General features: G+C 53.9%; 2 protein-coding genes across 2 annotated transcripts; both read right to left on the reverse strand.

Annotated features, from left to right (window-relative positions):
- Nucleotides 1-229: 229 nt before the first annotated feature.
- Nucleotides 230-3,420, reverse strand: N656DRAFT_701693 (glycoside hydrolase family 47 protein; the record flags this gene model as incomplete). Its single annotated transcript, XM_064810960.1, has 2 exons — nucleotides 230-3,211; nucleotides 3,277-3,420. The coding sequence occupies 2 exons, from the start codon at nucleotides 3,418-3,420 to the stop codon at nucleotides 230-232; spliced, it is 3,126 nt and encodes a 1,041-aa protein (XP_064674328.1).
- A 3,695-nt stretch (nucleotides 3,421-7,115) lies between these two features.
- Nucleotides 7,116-9,085, reverse strand: N656DRAFT_698041 (uncharacterized protein; the record flags this gene model as incomplete). Its single annotated transcript, XM_064810705.1, has 3 exons — nucleotides 7,116-7,679; nucleotides 7,748-8,734; nucleotides 8,810-9,085. Coding segments are annotated over 3 exons (1,827 nt in total), but the record flags the coding sequence as incomplete, so codon positions are not given.
- Between the last annotated feature and the right edge of the window lie 8,666 nt (nucleotides 9,086-17,751).

Consider the following 17,751-nt stretch of genomic DNA (forward strand, 5'->3'; position numbering starts at 1 on the left):
CATCGCGGGAAAGGAGAAGCATGTAAAAGGTACGGCTGGGATACCACGAAAGCATATATACAGCTCTATGCCATATCCGCCATATCAGAAACCAGACGCTGTTAAGGATTTGATACCCAACATCTTCAAGCTCGCTCACGCAACCATTCTCATGCCATACAGTCGTTCATCAACCATGTGTATATACAGTTGAAGGAAAGTATAGCACAGAAAAGACGAACGAAAGATATCACATATCCACGCCCCCGTCCCCCTCGTCGACGATTATATTCCTCACCCTTACGCCCTGACTCTCAATGAAATACCTCCTCATAACCCCAACTCTGCTCGCCATCCTCAACTGATGGTACGCCACCTCCCCACCGCCAACCATGACCATGGCGATCGGATTTCTGCGCTGAATGCCCCCAGGGGTACGCTGGACCTCGTCCAGGAGCGGCCTGACCAGCCCCTGACCGCCGCCGCCATTCTCGTCTTCCTCATCATCCGACACAATCACCACAAGCTGAAGCGCCGTTGGGGACGGCGCATACGCGGGAATGTTGGCCAGCTTGGTCGAGAAATTGCACCCGCCACGCCGGATGACGATGACCTGGTGATCGCGGGGAGCCGATTCCGGGATGGGGCCGGAGCAGGCGTCACCGGCCGCGTAAACGGTAGACCAGGGGAAGATGCCCTCGGGGACGGGGCCAAAGGCAGGTATGCGCGCCCCTGCGGGAACACTCGCAGGTGGGAGCGGCGCAGCGCCAATGCCGGTGGGTGTGACGGCGGTCTGGTTGATAACAAGATTGAAAGGGAAGGAGGAGGACCCAGTGGCCGACCCGGGAAGTGGGGTGGGCGAGTTGGGAAGCTGGATATCGAGGGATGCGGCCATGCGAGAGAACAGGGATTTTACCAGGGATCCAAGCTCCGTGAGGATGGCTGAACTGTCTGCATCTTCAATAGGCTCGAATTGCGCTGCTTGCTCGTCATTTGTTGTGTTATCATTGTCGAGCAGGTCGACGTGGTGTAAGTGTTGGAGCTTCACGACCACCGGGTCTCGGACAAGGTTGAACCTGGGGTCCGAGATGTCACCGAGGATGGATCGGTCAAGGACAACAGACTCATCCCGGCCTAGACTGACGCCATTGACTTTGCTGACCCGCCATTCACGCTCCTCGTTATCATCGAGGTGCATCGTAATCTTTAAGCCGGACAGACTGGATACGCGAATGCGGTCCACGCTCAGACGTTCCATGTTTTGATTCGCAATCATGAAGTTGAATGCGCTGCCTCCAACTACTTGCTGTGTATTAGACGCAAATTCTAGCGTGAGTTCGAGTGGTTGATAGACCTTGGCACAGGTCCCGTTGCTAGGAAGCAACTCCGGCGGCAATGTCCACGGGAAAAGGGTGAAGTTGGACTTGGCCATGTGCTGGCCAGACACTTGCCCGCCATCAAGACTGTGGCGCGAAGCGGAAAGTAAATGCAAGTCCAACATTCGTGCAGCATGGTAGATGTCATTCCTGGCAGCCACAACCGAACCAGACAGCGGGGTAGGAGCTGGTTGCGGTGGGCATGAGTTCGTAAAGCCATCATCGTGGTACACGGTAAGATCCCTGCGGCTGGGCTTCGGCTGCCGAGCTCTTTCCGTGGACCTAGGCTTAGGGATGATAAGGGGGTGACCTTCTGTGGTAAATACGTAGGGAGCATCCATTGTGTTTAGCGGATGTCGGTCATCGAATAGCAGATACATGTACTTGGCCGTTTCCCCGAGAAAGAAACTTTCCATGCGATCGCTCTTCTCTCCGTCCAAGACGTTCTGGAGCCCTGCCCAGCCACAAGGAGTCCAACACCGCCTGGTGATGTCGCGGAGCACCATCTCGCCAACGTAGAGATACCAAGGATCCTTCGTGGCGCGGTATAGGTGGTACGTCGACTCTATGAACTCGGGTCGCAGCGGCCACCAGCCAAGGCCGCCCTCGACCGTTTTGTCCCGAATCGACCAGCGTTCAGGAAGCGCTGCATAGCGTGTCCAGATCGCAGTGTAAAGCAGGTTCGTTTCGATGGCTTCGTCGAGCTCGCCAGCAAGGACGAGCAGGCCAGAATAATAGGCGCCCAGGCTATCAACCCAGTTCGATGCCAGAGAGCCCGTCCATAAGTTGACATTCTCGTAGTGAGGATGATCTCGCTCGCTGTAGAGATGGCGCTTGATCGCAGCGTGTGCATGGTGCCAGGCCTCTAGGAATGCGTCGGGAGAATTCTCGGCATCGCTTAGCGGAGGAAAAAGCGAGTTCGGATCGAGCCATTCACCTTGGTGGTCCGGCGGCAGAATTGTGCGATTGGGAAGCTCGTGGCCGGAGAGCAGAATGTGTGACTTGAGAGCATACTCAAAGAAACTGTCAGCGCCGGCACCGATTACCGCAAAGGGCCCTATCCAGTGGCCCTGTTCGGCATCCACCCCTGCGCCGATGAGGCCGATCTGGCTCTTTCTGTACCAGACAGCCCAGAATGCTCGCTTGGCCAATTGCTCGAACCGGGCGTCGCCTGTTAGACGACTGAGAACGGTAAACTCGAGAACAAGCGACCCGGCTCCTGCGCTGCATGTTTCAGTAATCTCGGGGGGTCCTTCTGCGGTGCCCGCCGGAGAAGCCTCGCCATGCAGGGGCGAATTGGTATAGAATGGAATGCCATGGCGCAGATTTACCCGCGGATACGGCATGCCAGTCTTGGTGTAGAAGGCAGGTAGAAGCCTCTGTGCCAGGTCGTGGGCAAGCCTCAGCAGCTGGCCATCGTACTTCAGCCCGTTTGGCCACAGGATGGGGCGTGGGTTGAGGAGGTCATCGTCGGGACGGCGTGCATCATAGCCAGTGATGGGCAGCGCGCCAATGGCAAAGAGATGGGCGCTCAGCAGCCCCCCGACGCCGCGAATTACCGTCTCAAACACCTGAACCTTGCTATCGACATCAAAACCGCGAGCGCGCAGACCCGCCCCCGTGGGGCCCGGACGCCCATCCCCATAGTGTTCAACCAGGGCAGCCACACCATTCTGAAAGTCTCTCAGCGCTTTCGGGCCGGTATCTCGGTCATCTGGTGGCGCGGACGCAAGGATAGCCAAGGTCGAGAGACTGTCGATAAGGGTGAGGGAGTAGTTGCCTAGCACATCGTTGAGCTCGACGTTTCGGGGATTCTTGGCATCTCTGGTGAGGGGAGTACAAGACACCGGACGGAGCTAGACTATGAGCGTTATTATCTCGAGGCGCACAGGCATGAACACAGTAGAGTAACAGCGCATACCTCATCCTCTGGAAATGCAATCTTCATGTAATTGTCGAAACCGTGATAGAACATATCGACGGTTTCCTGCCGGAGCTCCCTCACGCGACCCGGTCGCATGGCCGTGGCGGTGGGCCAGGAGACCAAGACGAACGTGAGGAGCATCCATGACAGCAAGCTCCAGCAAGACCAGGCGCCAGATCGAACAGGCAGTGGCTTGAGTCTGGTGGGCTCGTGTGGGCTGGAATGGGAGCCACAGACGGCCCCAACGGGCGGCGGTCCATGCCTGTAGGGCATTACCTACGAGGGGAAAGACGAGGCCACATGTGTGTGCTGAATTTGGTTGCAACCGAGACGAATGGCCTTCAAGTCGCCGCAGTTCTGTCTAGCAGTGCAATGTCGCTGGAAGGGTGCAGCTGGCAAGCACCACCGCTTCGTTGGATTCTTGAGGAGGTTGCGACCTGCGATGCTGTCAACTTCAAGGGACCCACCTCCTCGAGGCTTGGCACCGGCAATAGCCAAGCTGTACGGAGTATTCGTACGTACCTACGTATCGTTAGCGTCTTCCTACATCGTTACCATAATTACGAATATTGATTGTAGTACGGATAGGTATAAGTGAGCAATTACACAACGTCAGCCAATTCCTCGCCGCTGTTTTATCCTCCAAGACTGAGGCCAGTGTATGTAGGGAATGCGCGCTTCACGCCCAACAGGCGCGATGCGATAATCAATTAGACGCTCGGCTATCGCTACCCAGGACTAAGCTTACAGTCTCGACAGTATAGGACGAATCTACTTTACAGTACTTTACAGTACTGTACTCTACTGTACAATACATACAATACCTACCGTACCTTACCTTATCTACCTTAGCTAACCTGACATTGTCGTCTCTAGCCGCGGTCAACTCCGTGCCGATCGGCCCGTCCTTGATCGATCTCAAAATCTCGTGCATTGTATACAGTATCTCAATATGTGGACCGCTATCTGTCTGCTCGACAAATGAGTGGTACTGGAAGTCTCGGTGACATGGAGAGGGATACGTGCATCAGGGCCAACGGCCAACGGGTGCCTGACTTTGCACTCCCCAATCTAGATCTCGAGTCTCCAATTCAAAACCGCCAGGGATGAAGCAACAGAGATGTGCCGTCCCTACCCGCTCATTGTTTTCGCAATCCAACTCCCCATGACATTTGCCGCCAACCTTGCTGTACGACCCTTCAAGCACACCATCACAACACCACTCGTTTGTTTGGCGGTTTCATAACCAAAGAAACAAATGACTATGTTTCGCGTCATCAGTCCCAAGTCAAATTCTCCATAGGCAGGGTCACGGCACGGCTGGCCATGATTGAGAAGACACAAACAACGTTAGCAACGGCCAACGGAGCAACGGTGAAAAAGGACTGATGTCCGGAAGGTCCGATGACCGCGGCCCGATGGTATCGTGACCGACCGCGGCAGGGCCGGCGCGTGCTTCCCCCGGGCCGGTTGGTAGTAACTACCAACAGGCTGAACGGGCGAAGTCCACGGCTATACGGGTAGTGTAGCGTGTAAGAGGTAATTACCTGGTACATACGCTTGAGTGATCAACCGCCATGCTGTAGCCTCCATACGGCTAGCTGTAGCGGACTCGGAATCAACCATGCCGCAGTTGCGCAGTCCGTACTGTACAATACCTAGCAACCTGTACGGTATTGTACATACAATACATCGCCTTGGAAACTTGAAAAGAAGTAGAGAACTTGCACAAGTTCCTTGCGGCCAGGCGGCCTTCGCAAACCGAGACAGTCCTTATGGATTGGGCCTATTCGTATATTCCGGGTCGGCTTTTGGTAGGATTGAAGCATCAGGTATGCAACGTTACGGTGCTGTGTCTGGTGTAGAGTACATACATACATACAGCACGTATGTAATAGGTATGTACTGTACATACAGCTCAATACACTTCCGATACATACCAAGAAAACATACAACCTTTCTTAGGTCTGATGGGAAGTCGAAGACCGTAACCTACCCCAACCATAATATATCCCGATCATGAACGGATTACGAAACGGGAGAAACCAGAGGGTTTGCTCGTCACGAGCCTCAAAGTTTGTTGCAATCAACATCAACAACATAAAGAGCAGGTAGCAGTTTACACTCCGTACCCCCCCACCCGGTTTCCAGTTACGCTCCCCGATCACCACAGCAAACCACCAACTGCACCTGCATCTGCACCTCCTGTCCGGCAGTTGAGCAGTTAGCCAGTTTCACCAGGTATGCCATGACATGAGATTCCAGCATCGGAATGCAAACCAAGAACATAACCTCGCTGGACGGCCGAGGTGTGCGAGAGGACAACTCAAAGAACGTTTGCCCCCAACTTGTTGTAGGTAGAATCTACACAGTAGAATCCGTTTCACTGGACCGACATGGCCAGTCTGTTGGACCCCGGGCAATCTTGGCTTCCGTGTGGGCGCATCGGCAAGCCGGGCCGGGCCAGGCACCCTACCAGCCCCAACCCGCATGACCGAGAAGGTCACTGGATCTGGCACGTGTTTACCTGTATCTCATGCGTACTCAACACCACTCCCTTACCTTCGGCTTCCGTGAGGCGGACAATCTATAAAACTCTGAAGTCGCGAGAGTGTGAAAGGTAAATGCAGAATGTAAATGATCAGATCAAGGGGATTCTAGCAGAATCAAATTCAACCGTGTTACTACCAACAGCTTTCACTTAGCGTCCCAGCTCTATTGCTCCATCTCTGTTATCTATATTCTTGTTTACAGTTTTGAGGTGACTCGGGACGGGGACACAAATTGATATGCAACGGTTGATGACTTCACCGGTAGCCTGGAACCTGCTGCGGAGGGGAAAAACCCCTGACGGCAAGAGACACAGCCCAGGCCCGCCTTGGTGATCCTTCGTGTGCGGCGTGGGTTCTCACCACTCGACACTGTTGCAACTAGCTTACAATAGCGCCGCCACGAGGGAATACAAATTTAGTAAAGAAACCGAGCGGTTTGTCTCCGTAACGCCGAATGTCCTCTCATACCTGACAGACTGCCAAATGCGACTGAGGCTCCTCCTTCGTGAAACTTGCAGCCCCATCTCTTCCAGGATCGTAGGCTAAGGCGGGCTGAGTCTGGCATCGCTCTCCATTTGGATCACTCCACTGGAAATAACGCGATTCATGAATATGGACAGGTTCAACGATTCCTACATGCGGCCTGACTCGGGCCTTGCATCTCGGTGCTTCATTACACAGTAGATCTGCTGTGCCACTCAGGCACCCGTACCTGTGTTTCGCTTGCATCGTCGCCAAGAACGGGGACTTCAGGAACCAAGTCTACGTACATATAAGTCTATGTTTGCGTTTGGTCAATGGTATACGCCAAAAAGAGGGCGCAAAGGCGTGAATAGAAAGGCATTGCCGAGGCATATATACTGAGATTCCAATCCTCGATGGCCACCGATATATACGTTGCCTCGCCAACACAAGAAAAGAAAGGCGAAAAGGTATCTGAATCCTGCTTTGCCGCCCATAAGCCGTTTGAGTAGATCCCATCGAAATTTCAAGTCCGAAACACCGTGTCCAAACCACCCTTGCCCTAGTAGACAAATCCGCCCATGACAGTGTAAACGAGAGCAAGGAAGGAGAAAGCGTGAAACGGGCGTAGAAGAACCATCTTGCGTGAGCAAAGGCCACACCCTTCTTTAGTCTTTGCTTAGATAAGTCTTGGAAATCCAAAACAAGAAAAACGAGGAAACCGAACAATGATGACTGATGCCGGTACAATATTACCGCCCCAAAATCGCCTGTTGTCTGGGCCGTGCCACCTCACTGCGTGGCATATGGTTGAGCTTGTTGCTGCATCAATTGCTCGCAGGCTTGCCGTGCAACTCTTTCGCTCCGCTGTTGGTTGAGTTCTCGTCCACCAGAAGCTTTGGATGCCTCTTCATCGTATGTGAGCTCCATGTTTTCGGGGCTGAGACTGCCCTCAGGCTCCGTTTTAACCTGCTTGTTGAAGATCTGATCGAGGTATTCGTTCTCCTGTTCCGAGGTAAAAGTCGGGGCAATGCTCGCGTCGTCGGGCATCATGTCATAGGGGCCCTGACGCCCCGTACCTGCCACTTGCTGGGCGTGGCCTTGAAAGGGGTGATGGAGCCCAAGCCCGTTTGACCAGTCGGCCAAGTGCTGTGGCCCGCCGTTATGCGGACTTGCCCGTCTCCGTGCCAGCTTGTTTTTGCGTCGCCGAATACCTGTCTTCTCGTCGATGGTGGGCTCTTCCAAGCCCATTTTGATAAGCATGGCCTCAATGTGCTGAGGCTTCCAATCCCAAACGCGACAGCCTCCGTTCTCTTTCATGCGGGCGATGATAAGCTGGTATCTTTTCTCCTCGTAGTACTGAAAGGCCTCTTGAAGTCGTTGTTTCTGTGGGCCGCCAGGGTCAGTAAAACAGCAAACATGAAAGGAAACGGAACTGGATGGGACGTCTTTACCTCTTTTTCAGGCCACACCCCGAACTTGGCCACGGCACGGGAGACCTTCATTTGCAGAGCCGCTTTTTCCCAGTTACCCTGATGCTTCTCTGAGTACTTTGCTTTCATCTCTTCCCACATTCCTTTGCCCTTTTCTGAGAGGAACTCTTTCCGAAGCTGGAAAAGGTATTTGTCGTCCTCGGGTGCGTTCTCGGCAAGTGTGAGTTCTTCTCCGTCGTCTTCCGGGAGGTTGCCATTGGTCTGCCCTTCCGAACCAATATGAGGAGTTGCCTTGGGAGTCCGCGACGCCTTTCGTGACGGCGAGGGCTTCTTGCGCGGCTGAGGTCTCCTGCCGGGGCTGAGCACAGCATGGGATGGATAACCGTTGAGAAGCACCGAGGGATCACGAAGGTCCTCAATACCGCCAACCCGCGGCGTCGTCTGCATTCTGAACTGGGACGGGTGAGGTTGGGCTAGGACAGGCGCATGCCCATCTGAGGGCACGCGGTGATGCATATGAGGCGTGCCAACCGGAACCTGTTGCTGACCAAGGAATGCGCCAGGAGGAGCAACGTCGACTGCAAATGCATGGGGGTAGTCGTGAAACGAATGGTGTGTGACTTCACCGTCAGGTGCCCCTGAGACGGTAAAATGGCCGAGATAGGGGTCAATTGGCGGCATGTCGTTCTTGGGCGACGAAGGCTGGTTACCGCTGCCCGGCGGAGTATGCGCCATGTAGCCCGTCATGTCAAAGGATCCTGCCTCGGTGGCTGCGGGGTGTACCGTCATCGGGGAGGAGCCCTGACTACTGGTATTCACGTCGTAGCTGCTATAGTACCTTGTTTGCGCTGAGCTTCGCGAGACAGGGCAAGCCTGAGAAGAGTTGAAACTCCGCATGGACTTAGTCGGAGGCCTATTCTGTAGAGGAGGACTGCCCGCGCTCGACACTGGCGTTAAAAGCGTTGAGTCGGCAGCGGCAGGATAGTTAAACGAGGACACTCCAGAAACCTGTAACCGCCATCCATGGTGAGCCACTGGAGAGATAGGGACAAGTGGGTCAGGTGAGGTTCGCTGATGACATACTGCACTGTAGGGATCGAGTCCTGAGGACGAGTAGGAGACTGATGAGGGGCCCGTAGAGCAGCCGTCAACAGAACCTTGATCAGAATTGTGCGCGGCACGCGTAAGATATTGAGTAGTGGTCATGTCGACGTCGATATGGAGGCGTTTGAGTGTCTTTCTGGGAGACACGCTTCCGGCACTGGAGTTGTCGGTGTCGGACTCGGCACCCAGCTTGTCGCAGTCAAGGAAGTCCTCGACCAGCGGTGATTCAACCTGTTCCTGTCGGTCTGTCTCCATTGTTCAGCTATGCTCTCTGCCCTCACAATTTCTCACAGTTGTAACAGAAGATACAAAAGCAAATAAAACACAAGGGAAAAAGGCTGTGATCCCAGACTTGGCCCTACAAGCAAGGGAATTGTCTGCTTTTGCATCATGAAGCAATAGCCAAGGGCAGGTATGAATGACGGGAGATATCTCTAACCTTTTAAGACTTGGACAGTGCCTGACGCTAAGCAGTCTGAGTGTGGCCCGGTAGTGCGGCAGGATGCGGCGTTGGAGGAAAGGGAAGAGGAGCTACCCAGACATGAGACAGAAGGAGGCTCACCTGGGTAGGCGATGCTGGGGACTTGAGCTATCTATGTACAACGGTGGGAAGGAGCTTCCAAAGAGGAAAGAGTGGGGATCTGAAGGAAGGTGCCTACCTGGTCAAGGTAGTAGGGAGGGCAGGGGAGTACAATGCACTAGCTGTGGGAATGACCGGGGTCCCATCCACCTTATTCTTTGCTCTCTCATGAGGTCTGGATGGAACGGGCGGTGCCATTCCCGGGGTATGCAGTCGATGTACTTGCGCCCCGGGGTTGGGTGTGCTGTACCGGTACTTTGTGAAAGGCACCCCCATTAGACTGCCATCTTAGGCGCTGACTGTCCAGGGACTGTGCATTCGCGACCTCGCCGGGCATGACAAAAGCCAGATTCTCAACCCAGTTGGAACATGGGCGACGAGACTTCTCTGGATGCCCTTCTTTGATGGGGCTTAGTTGTATGCGGCCGGTTATGGCGGCCTAGCTTTCGTCCCAAGCTTCGTGGAAACGGGGAAGACCGACCACATAACGGCTCATATCAGGCGCTATTGCCCAAGCCTCGAGGCATTCCACTCTAGAGGCCATGGACGAGGGGCTGCGGGAATAGTCTGCGTGGCAGGACTCTACGGAAACCGATTAGGACGTCACTAAGGACCTGCCGCAATTTTGTGGCATCGCTAAACGAGAAAAGCGATAGGTATAGGGCTGCCGCCGCGGCCGACAATGGGGTTGACATCAATCTCAAGCAAGAGTAAGACCTAAATTAGTGCAGGTCAAGAACGTTGTAATATCTCCTCAATCAGGCAGCCCTCGGCACCGCGAAAAGACTGAGGGCGGCGACAGAGTGGGCACAGCATTTTGAAAAGATGGGTGCAAAATGTGTACTCGGATTGTGAGGGCGGCACGCGGGAACGATTTGCATAGCACCCCTGCACTACTCAACTTCACCCTGCATGGGTCGCTGCACAACGCATGCATATGGTACAGTACTGTACTGTAGACGGTAACAGTACAGGCAGGATCGATACTAGTACCGTATTCTGGAGCCCTGAGCGGTTTGTACTGTGTTTCTTCTCCTTACTGTGCAGTCTGCAAATCGGTTATCGACGAGGCGAGTCCTGGGGAGGCAAAGCCTCTGTTCGCGCGCCACTGCGGGAGCTTCCATCTTGCGATAGCCGCCGTCGATTTCTTGTTGGTTGTGTTGGTCCACTTGAGCGCGGATAGACGCTTGTGGTGTCCTCCGCCCGGGCAGATCCTGATCGTGCACGGTTGCCGACCGTTTAAGGTTTGAGATGGGGCTAACATACTCCGTACATTTGTAAATACAGATTCATGTGATGGGCTTTTATCCGTTGAGGGCCAGGACATAGGAATAAACTGGGTCTTAGAATGTACAGTACTGTAGTAGGTAGTTATGGCGGGCGGTAAAGTCCCCCGTCAACACAGCTACTGTAGCGTATCTCGGGCTTCTGCTTCCCATCTCCATTCTGTGACCCCAAAGGGTCGGCCAGGCGGATCGGCCGATCGATGAAGATTGCTGCAGGGCAGTCGGAGTCTCGGCGATAGGGAGGTTCGAGTGGGAAACAAATGTGCCGAAGAACGATTGGTTGTTCTGTATCGGGAAATAGTGTGTAGAGAAGGAATATATTAGTCAGAACGATCATGATTCAAGAGTACTTACATAGAGGCTGTGTAGTCGGCGAGAGATTAACGTTAACGTAAGGTGCCTTAAGGCGAGCTGCACTCGCTTAAAATGCAGACACGACCTGATGCTACGGAGCGGGATCGGCTGGGCAAATGAAGGGTCAAGACGCGTATGGCTCCCTCCATTGCTCTGCAGGCAGATACTCCGCTCTTTCAGTGTGGTGCTGCGCAAGTATACGCATCACCGGTGCGGTCAGAGCCCTGATTAAGGGAATTAATACTGTACAAAGCGTAACCTACCTTACAGCCTCGGGATGTTGCGTGTGGTTTTCGCAGATGATGGGGCCACTGCAGCCAATCATGAAAAAGACCATGCAGGGGCCATAGCTTTCTGCCTGATTGGATTTTGCTGGTGCCCGCTGGTTGCCCGCTGGTGCCCGCCGCAGCTGCAATGACACTCCTCCTGGAATTGGACTCTCCTACCTGATTGACGACTCTCATTATCTTACCGCACTGCACTGTCGCTGCATCTGGTGCAACCCGCAGCACATGGATATTTGGCACCATTGCCTCTGCCGGAAAATGCTGATTGGGGTGCGTACCCCTCGCAACGGTTTGGATAATCTTGCTGGTTTTCAAGTATCCATGGATGTACTGTACATACATATCGCAGGCCTACTCTGGTGAGTCCTTGGCAAATCTCATCTTGCAACGCCAGATCTAGTCAGATTCCTTTCACCTTGCGATACTCTAAAAACAGATTTGCCTTGTTTCGAAACGTGCCCCCCCGAGGGTGGCACAGGCCTTCTTGGGGACAATGGTGGGAGCCCGCTTTCGAGTTTTGGGGGCCACAAGACGAGGGGTGCCATGGTGGGGACTGGGCAGACGCGGGGTGGAGGAAGGGGCCGGTTTAATCCTATTGGCTTCCAAACTGTCGGGTACGCTAACGACGGAACGCGGGATGTTTATGCGGTCAATCAGTTAGGAAATACCGGTAAGCTAACAGACAAACCCCCCAAAAAGTAAGGCGAACAGCTGGGGATAGCCCAACTAAACTCATCGAATTTCCGTGCCATCCATCCAAGAGCGCGCTTATCATGCACCGTGATTGGTCTTTGAAGAAAGCGCGACCAACAAAGTTCAGCAAGAAGCGCCCGTATACGCCCCAGTAAATGTGGTGCTAATGCCCGAATATCTAGGTAATACGTTTCTAATATCCCGCAGATCCCATGCCTTGCTGTCACCGAGAGTAGCAGGTGCAATCAACTCTGCTCCTTGTATGAGTCAACCATCTACCTGCATTGTGTCCATCAAGCCCGAGAGGTTTGCCCTTGGAAAGTCAACCAAATGGTTTCGATGGCTCTGAGAATTTGAGTCGTATCAGACATGCGCCCGAGGTGCCAGCCGATGGCAGGGCAACCTGTGATTCCGCCAATCATTAGCTCCAGTCGCTCGTGAAAAATTCACACCTTCTGCCCAGCATCGTGATTACAGCAACGGTTCGGATCCAAAGACCTGATGACTCAAGCTTGGTCTAATTCACTCGGTGATGTCGTTCCGTCGTTCCAGCACTCACTTGCTTTGACAACTAATTACAACAACAAATGGCACGACCTCGAGGTTCAGGCGGCAATTTCCATAGTCTTTTTGTGGTGAGGATATATCCTCTTTCCCTTGCCATATATTAGTAACGAGCCTACCGTCACAGTCAGACATGTGCAGGTTATATCGGGCCCTTTATACAACAGGGCCATCATGTTTTGACCAGCCGCTTGCAAGCAACGTTGCGACTGGGATCTGGGGAGTTCCTTCCCATCGTCCGCAATATCGGCGTCCATTGTCAACGGCAGGGCAACTTCGCACAGCTTCGGGCTTCATACAACTAGCTCACATCCCCGACGTCGCATTTACTGCGAAAGTACGACCTCGGCTGTGCTCTTTGTGACCCATAAGGGCGCGTATAGATTGCCATCGCGAACCCGGTGGTCTGGGACGCTACCCTCCCTACCTAGTCGGGCTGCTCCTGAAGCAAGGAACGTCTCAAGCGCACAGCCAAGTACGTGTACAATCCCCCGTTCATCTTCTCATCGCCTACCTTGGCAGATTTGACCCCGCATCGGCCCGTCTTTTGCACATCTATTATCGCATGATGTGGGCGAAAACACCGGTTTATAGTGAAAGTCTAGGGTACAGTATCGCACATTCACTCTAGATTCGGCAGCCCGATCACTCCACAAGACATCCCTCCCCGGTCGCTGATATCTCAATACACTAAAATGGTTAGTGGAGTCCGGACCGTTCCTTGTCAGGCTAGACGCCCGACTCGATCGATATCGGGCGCCGCCGGGGAAGCGGCTTCCGCGCTCCGTAATTCGTCGAACCAAGGGCCGGCCTGTGCTGTCGCTGCGGGTTTTCTCCACCACGGCACCTCTTCCGCAAGCATCGTCCATGATGGACCCCGACCAATGCGCCCATGGCGTGTGCAGTCGTTCGCGGCGGCGGTGTAACCAGGACAAGCTGATCACTGGTTAAGGTTGTGCAGCGCCGCCATTTCCGTCCAATCGTGCGGAGGCAGCTTGGTGCCACGTGTGGTGACACCAGATAGTACTTCGTACGACATGGTTACATTCACAATACAACACATTGACACACGGCACTCGCAAGGTGCACAAGATGAACAAGAAGATGGGCTCGATCATTGCATCGGCGGCCGCCATAAGCTGACGGTGATGCCGAGACTTTTGCTAGAAGAACCTCACCTCCTCGTGGGTGTCCTATCGTCATCCTCCTTGTCTTCTTGCTCATGAGGTCGGGACAGGGAAAGATAGGATAGACGGGGAAGATGACAATGGGGGCTGCTGTGCGCCTCTCGATCTTCCATGCCTTCTTGCCAGGAGCAACTGTTTGCCCGTTCTCGCCGTTCTCGAGTGAGAATTGGAAATCGGCGACCTTTTCTAGACGTATGTATTCAAAAGGTTGAACTTACGATCTCCGTAATGATCGTGTAAATGTTGAAATTACGAAATTATCGAACGAATCTGTAATCAAAGTGGTGTAACATCATTGGACGGGAGGTAAGAATTTCGGACACCAAGTTCCGGTTGACGGGGCCGTTTCCACTTCTCGTTCGTCAATCCTTTTGATTGGCCAATTCTTGAGCTCGGTCGACTTTCCATCTGGAGAAGCGACCATCTGATTGGTCAGCATCCGTAAGCCACTGGAGGTGCTCTGAGGTCGCCTTCATGTCCAGAGACTCGCTCTCTCAACACTGTTGTGCTGTTCAGACAAGTAGCTCTACGGTGTAACAACATGGCTGCAGCCAGTCACCCTAACCCTCACACCGTGGCCCTCCGGCCACATTGTTTCAGGGGCTTTCGAGGGCCCCCGTCGGCAGCACCATTCCTCGACTGTTTCTTGCCAATTCAGCAGTCGAACACTCCACAGTTAACCCCAACCCAGAAAGCCAATCTGTTCCCCCTTTTGTTTTGATGTTGACGGTGGACGATTTGACGTCCGCCAGGATCGTAACGTCGATGGTCATGTAATATCTGTCTTTCACCATTTTTATTAGACCTGCATGAGGTTTTTACTTTTTTGGTTTTTCGGGAAACGATCACAATTGTTGAGGGATTCTTACCTAGTGGTCGTTTTAAGGATGGCGGTCCAACAACCGGTTCGTTGCAGTGCCGGCTGCGGAGAAATCTTCTCTTCATATCATAACGATGTACGATAGCCTCCATGCCATCTGCTGCTTCATATTCGATATCTCAAGCCCGTTTGTTCTTGCATGGATGCCTGCACGTATCTACCTCCCTCCCTTTGCTTCTCTTTTACAACTTTGACACAGTCGAGGCCATCCTTTCATCGTCATCTTCTTCTAGAACCCCGGCCTTCTGATGGCCAATCTGCAAGGAACCGGCATAAGCTCACCTTGATGTGGCACGCAAGACTACTCGGAAGCTGGAGTTGAGGTATTCGTACAAGTACATATACTAAAGCTCCACGCTCCACGCGGTCGGCCCCGGTCATGGCTGATTCCCGAATCCTTCGGCTGGCACTAGTCACTCACTGAGCGAGCTGGAAGGTGAAATCTAGCTTGTCGCTACGATCCTTCTTAACGACTCCGGCATTCTCGGTGTTGGGGGCCAAGGGGATGGCTCACTGTGTGTGTAGTGTATGTCCATCCACCTTCTGTCTCTTTCGGCAGATCAGGGCAGCATCATGAACACAACCTGTTTGCCGCTATTCCCGTGTGTAGCAGACAGCTGTCGTCAAGTCGCGACTTCCATCAATCTTTCAGACCTAGGAGAAGAACCACAATACGGGTTGCAATACGGATACCGGGAGTGTACATACGTTTACTGTATTGCACCCTGTTCTAGGCCACGACCCTCCAATGCCTCCATGCTGTCCCTGATGGAGTGAGGTGCTGCAGCCTTGCCAGCCACACCAGGCAAGTATCTACTATCCATCTTGTGCCCAAACGTTAGCGACAGTGGTGCCTCTCCCTTGCTGCATCAACCGCTCGTTCGCTGTGAGGAACAGGGGGGACTCCTAACGGCTCCCTCTTCCCGTGCCGGTAATGAGTCGAACCCAGCTGAATGACTCCAGTCGTCGTTCGCCAACAGTCAAACAGTCAAACCCTATAGCACCCAGTCAAGGCCTTCCTTGCCCAGCCTGATCCCCCATACACTGTGACCCCTAAGGCAGTAACAAGACTCATGTCCCATGGCGTGGCATCGTCCGATCTGCGGGAAACTTACCCACCCACCCCTCCACTACCAGCAAACCTTCAAACCCTAATCTCTGCCAATCTCCAATCATAACCAGGTCCTGCTGCCCTCCCACTTTCCAGCACTGCATAACGGTGAACAGTGAACCGTCTCCTTCCCGGCTCGCCACCGACCTATCCCCGGGATCCCTAACAGCTTTGGTTTACCGCCGCGAATCACAAGTGTAGGTTCGCCCCGTCGGACGAGGTGTCATTAAAGTCACATTACCCGGCCGCGGCGCGTCAGCATGCAGCTTCAGAATCTTGTTTGGTCTCTTGCAGGGCGAAGGGGGCGGGGAAACTGAAAGTACCTGGTAAAGTGTACCGTGACTGATAGTACGGTACGCTCTGTATGTGTAAGCGCTGTACGCTACTGTACACAGGATCCAGACATGCGAAGCCAAGTCCAAGACAACTTACCGTAGGAGGTGTAGTTGTATGTACAGTACATACAGTATACTACATAGTTGAGCTAGTGTATGGGACATATATCGGAAGAGGATGGGATCGTAGGAAACGTTAGGGCTGCCAAGCGGCGTGGCTGGATGGTTTGGACGGTCGAGGGGCGGCATAATCGCGCCAAAGACACGTGTAGGGCCAAACGGCTTCTGGGGTAGGGGAAGCGATGGAGGTTGCCTTGTCCCTGCAGACTCCAGGGCAGATTCTCGCTCCCTATGCCTAAAGGGAAGCACCCATGCTCGACTTGTACTGTACCCGTTACCCGTATCGTTAGGTGGTGTGTCCCGGATTCTCGGCTAGAGAATTTGCAATCCTCCCCGATGGAGGTGTAGGGTGTGTAAATAGCGGTAAGTAGCGGAGTGTAGAAGACTGCCATCAACGTTAAGTGCTGCTTTGACAAATCATGGCCCACCTAGTAGTTCTAGACCCTGTCCCCCAGGTGATATGGAATTATCGATGCTGGGCCTGTGAGGACTGATCAGACGGAGAAGGCGGCAATTTCGGCCGGGAGTCTCTCCGCCACGCCGAAATCCACCCCCTGTCCACGGAGTATGTGGGAGCCTATGTGGGAGGGAAGGCGCAGAATTCGGTATCATCCACACAACTGGTGATATTCCCAGCAGCCTAGCGTAAACAAGGCTTTGGCTTATTTTGGCCTCGCCTGTCCAAGCGGTCGTTGTGGTTATTGTGAGTAAACCGGCAGCCTGGGGAATCTGGTCGCAGTGAAGGCGGCCTGGTCGACATAGCCCCGCTAACTTGTGGCTGGCGGACTATGAGTATGGGGAATGGAGCTTCACTGCTCAGATCGAGACATGAGCGCCCCGCCACCCGGGACTTGGGAATCGGGGGTTGAGCATTGACCTTCATTTTTCGATCCGCCGATCTCCCAACGAGTCCCGTGTCCAGGCGTTGTCTAGTCGGCGCCTTCACCCCCCCCCCCCCCCGACGCCCCGATAAAACCGCATGGACAAGGCGGGCGATAAGCGGCCAGGGCTCGCTGCCACCGCCAGTCCCGTCGATCAATGCAATTCCCTCTGTACTGTACAAGTCAACGAGATTGCCCCTCAACCTTTCGCTTTGATTGACGGGCCCAGAAGTCGAACTCTGCAGCAGAGTGAGCCGTGAGCGCGCCACCGGCGGCCGCGCAGGATGGCTTGGCACTCCGCTGGCACCCGCACTCACCGCGATCTCAGTCTGCGCGTGCTAGTTGTCACTGTGAGTAATGTTATGTTTGATAAGTCCTCTCATCAGCCAGACTGTCTTGGACTCTTGCCCTCGAGGTCCTTCCAGAAGCGGTCATTCATCGCAACTTGCCGCGGTGTGCTGGACTGTGCCGCAACCAAACCGGGGGAAAAACACCGCCTATCCCCGGGATGAAGGAGCCAAGGCGTTGGTCTTGGAGCACCAAGGAGAAAAATAACACCACAAAAGGAAAGGCTTGAGAGAGAAAAAGACAGGGTCTACAAGACAGAAACGCTGATACGCCGCCGCCGAACTTCATGCCACGG

Source organism: Canariomyces notabilis, assembly GCF_033297395.1.
Source record: "Canariomyces notabilis strain CBS 508.74 unplaced genomic scaffold N656scaffold_2, whole genome shotgun sequence".
NCBI classification, from domain to species: domain Eukaryota; kingdom Fungi; phylum Ascomycota; class Sordariomycetes; order Sordariales; family Chaetomiaceae; genus Canariomyces; species Canariomyces notabilis.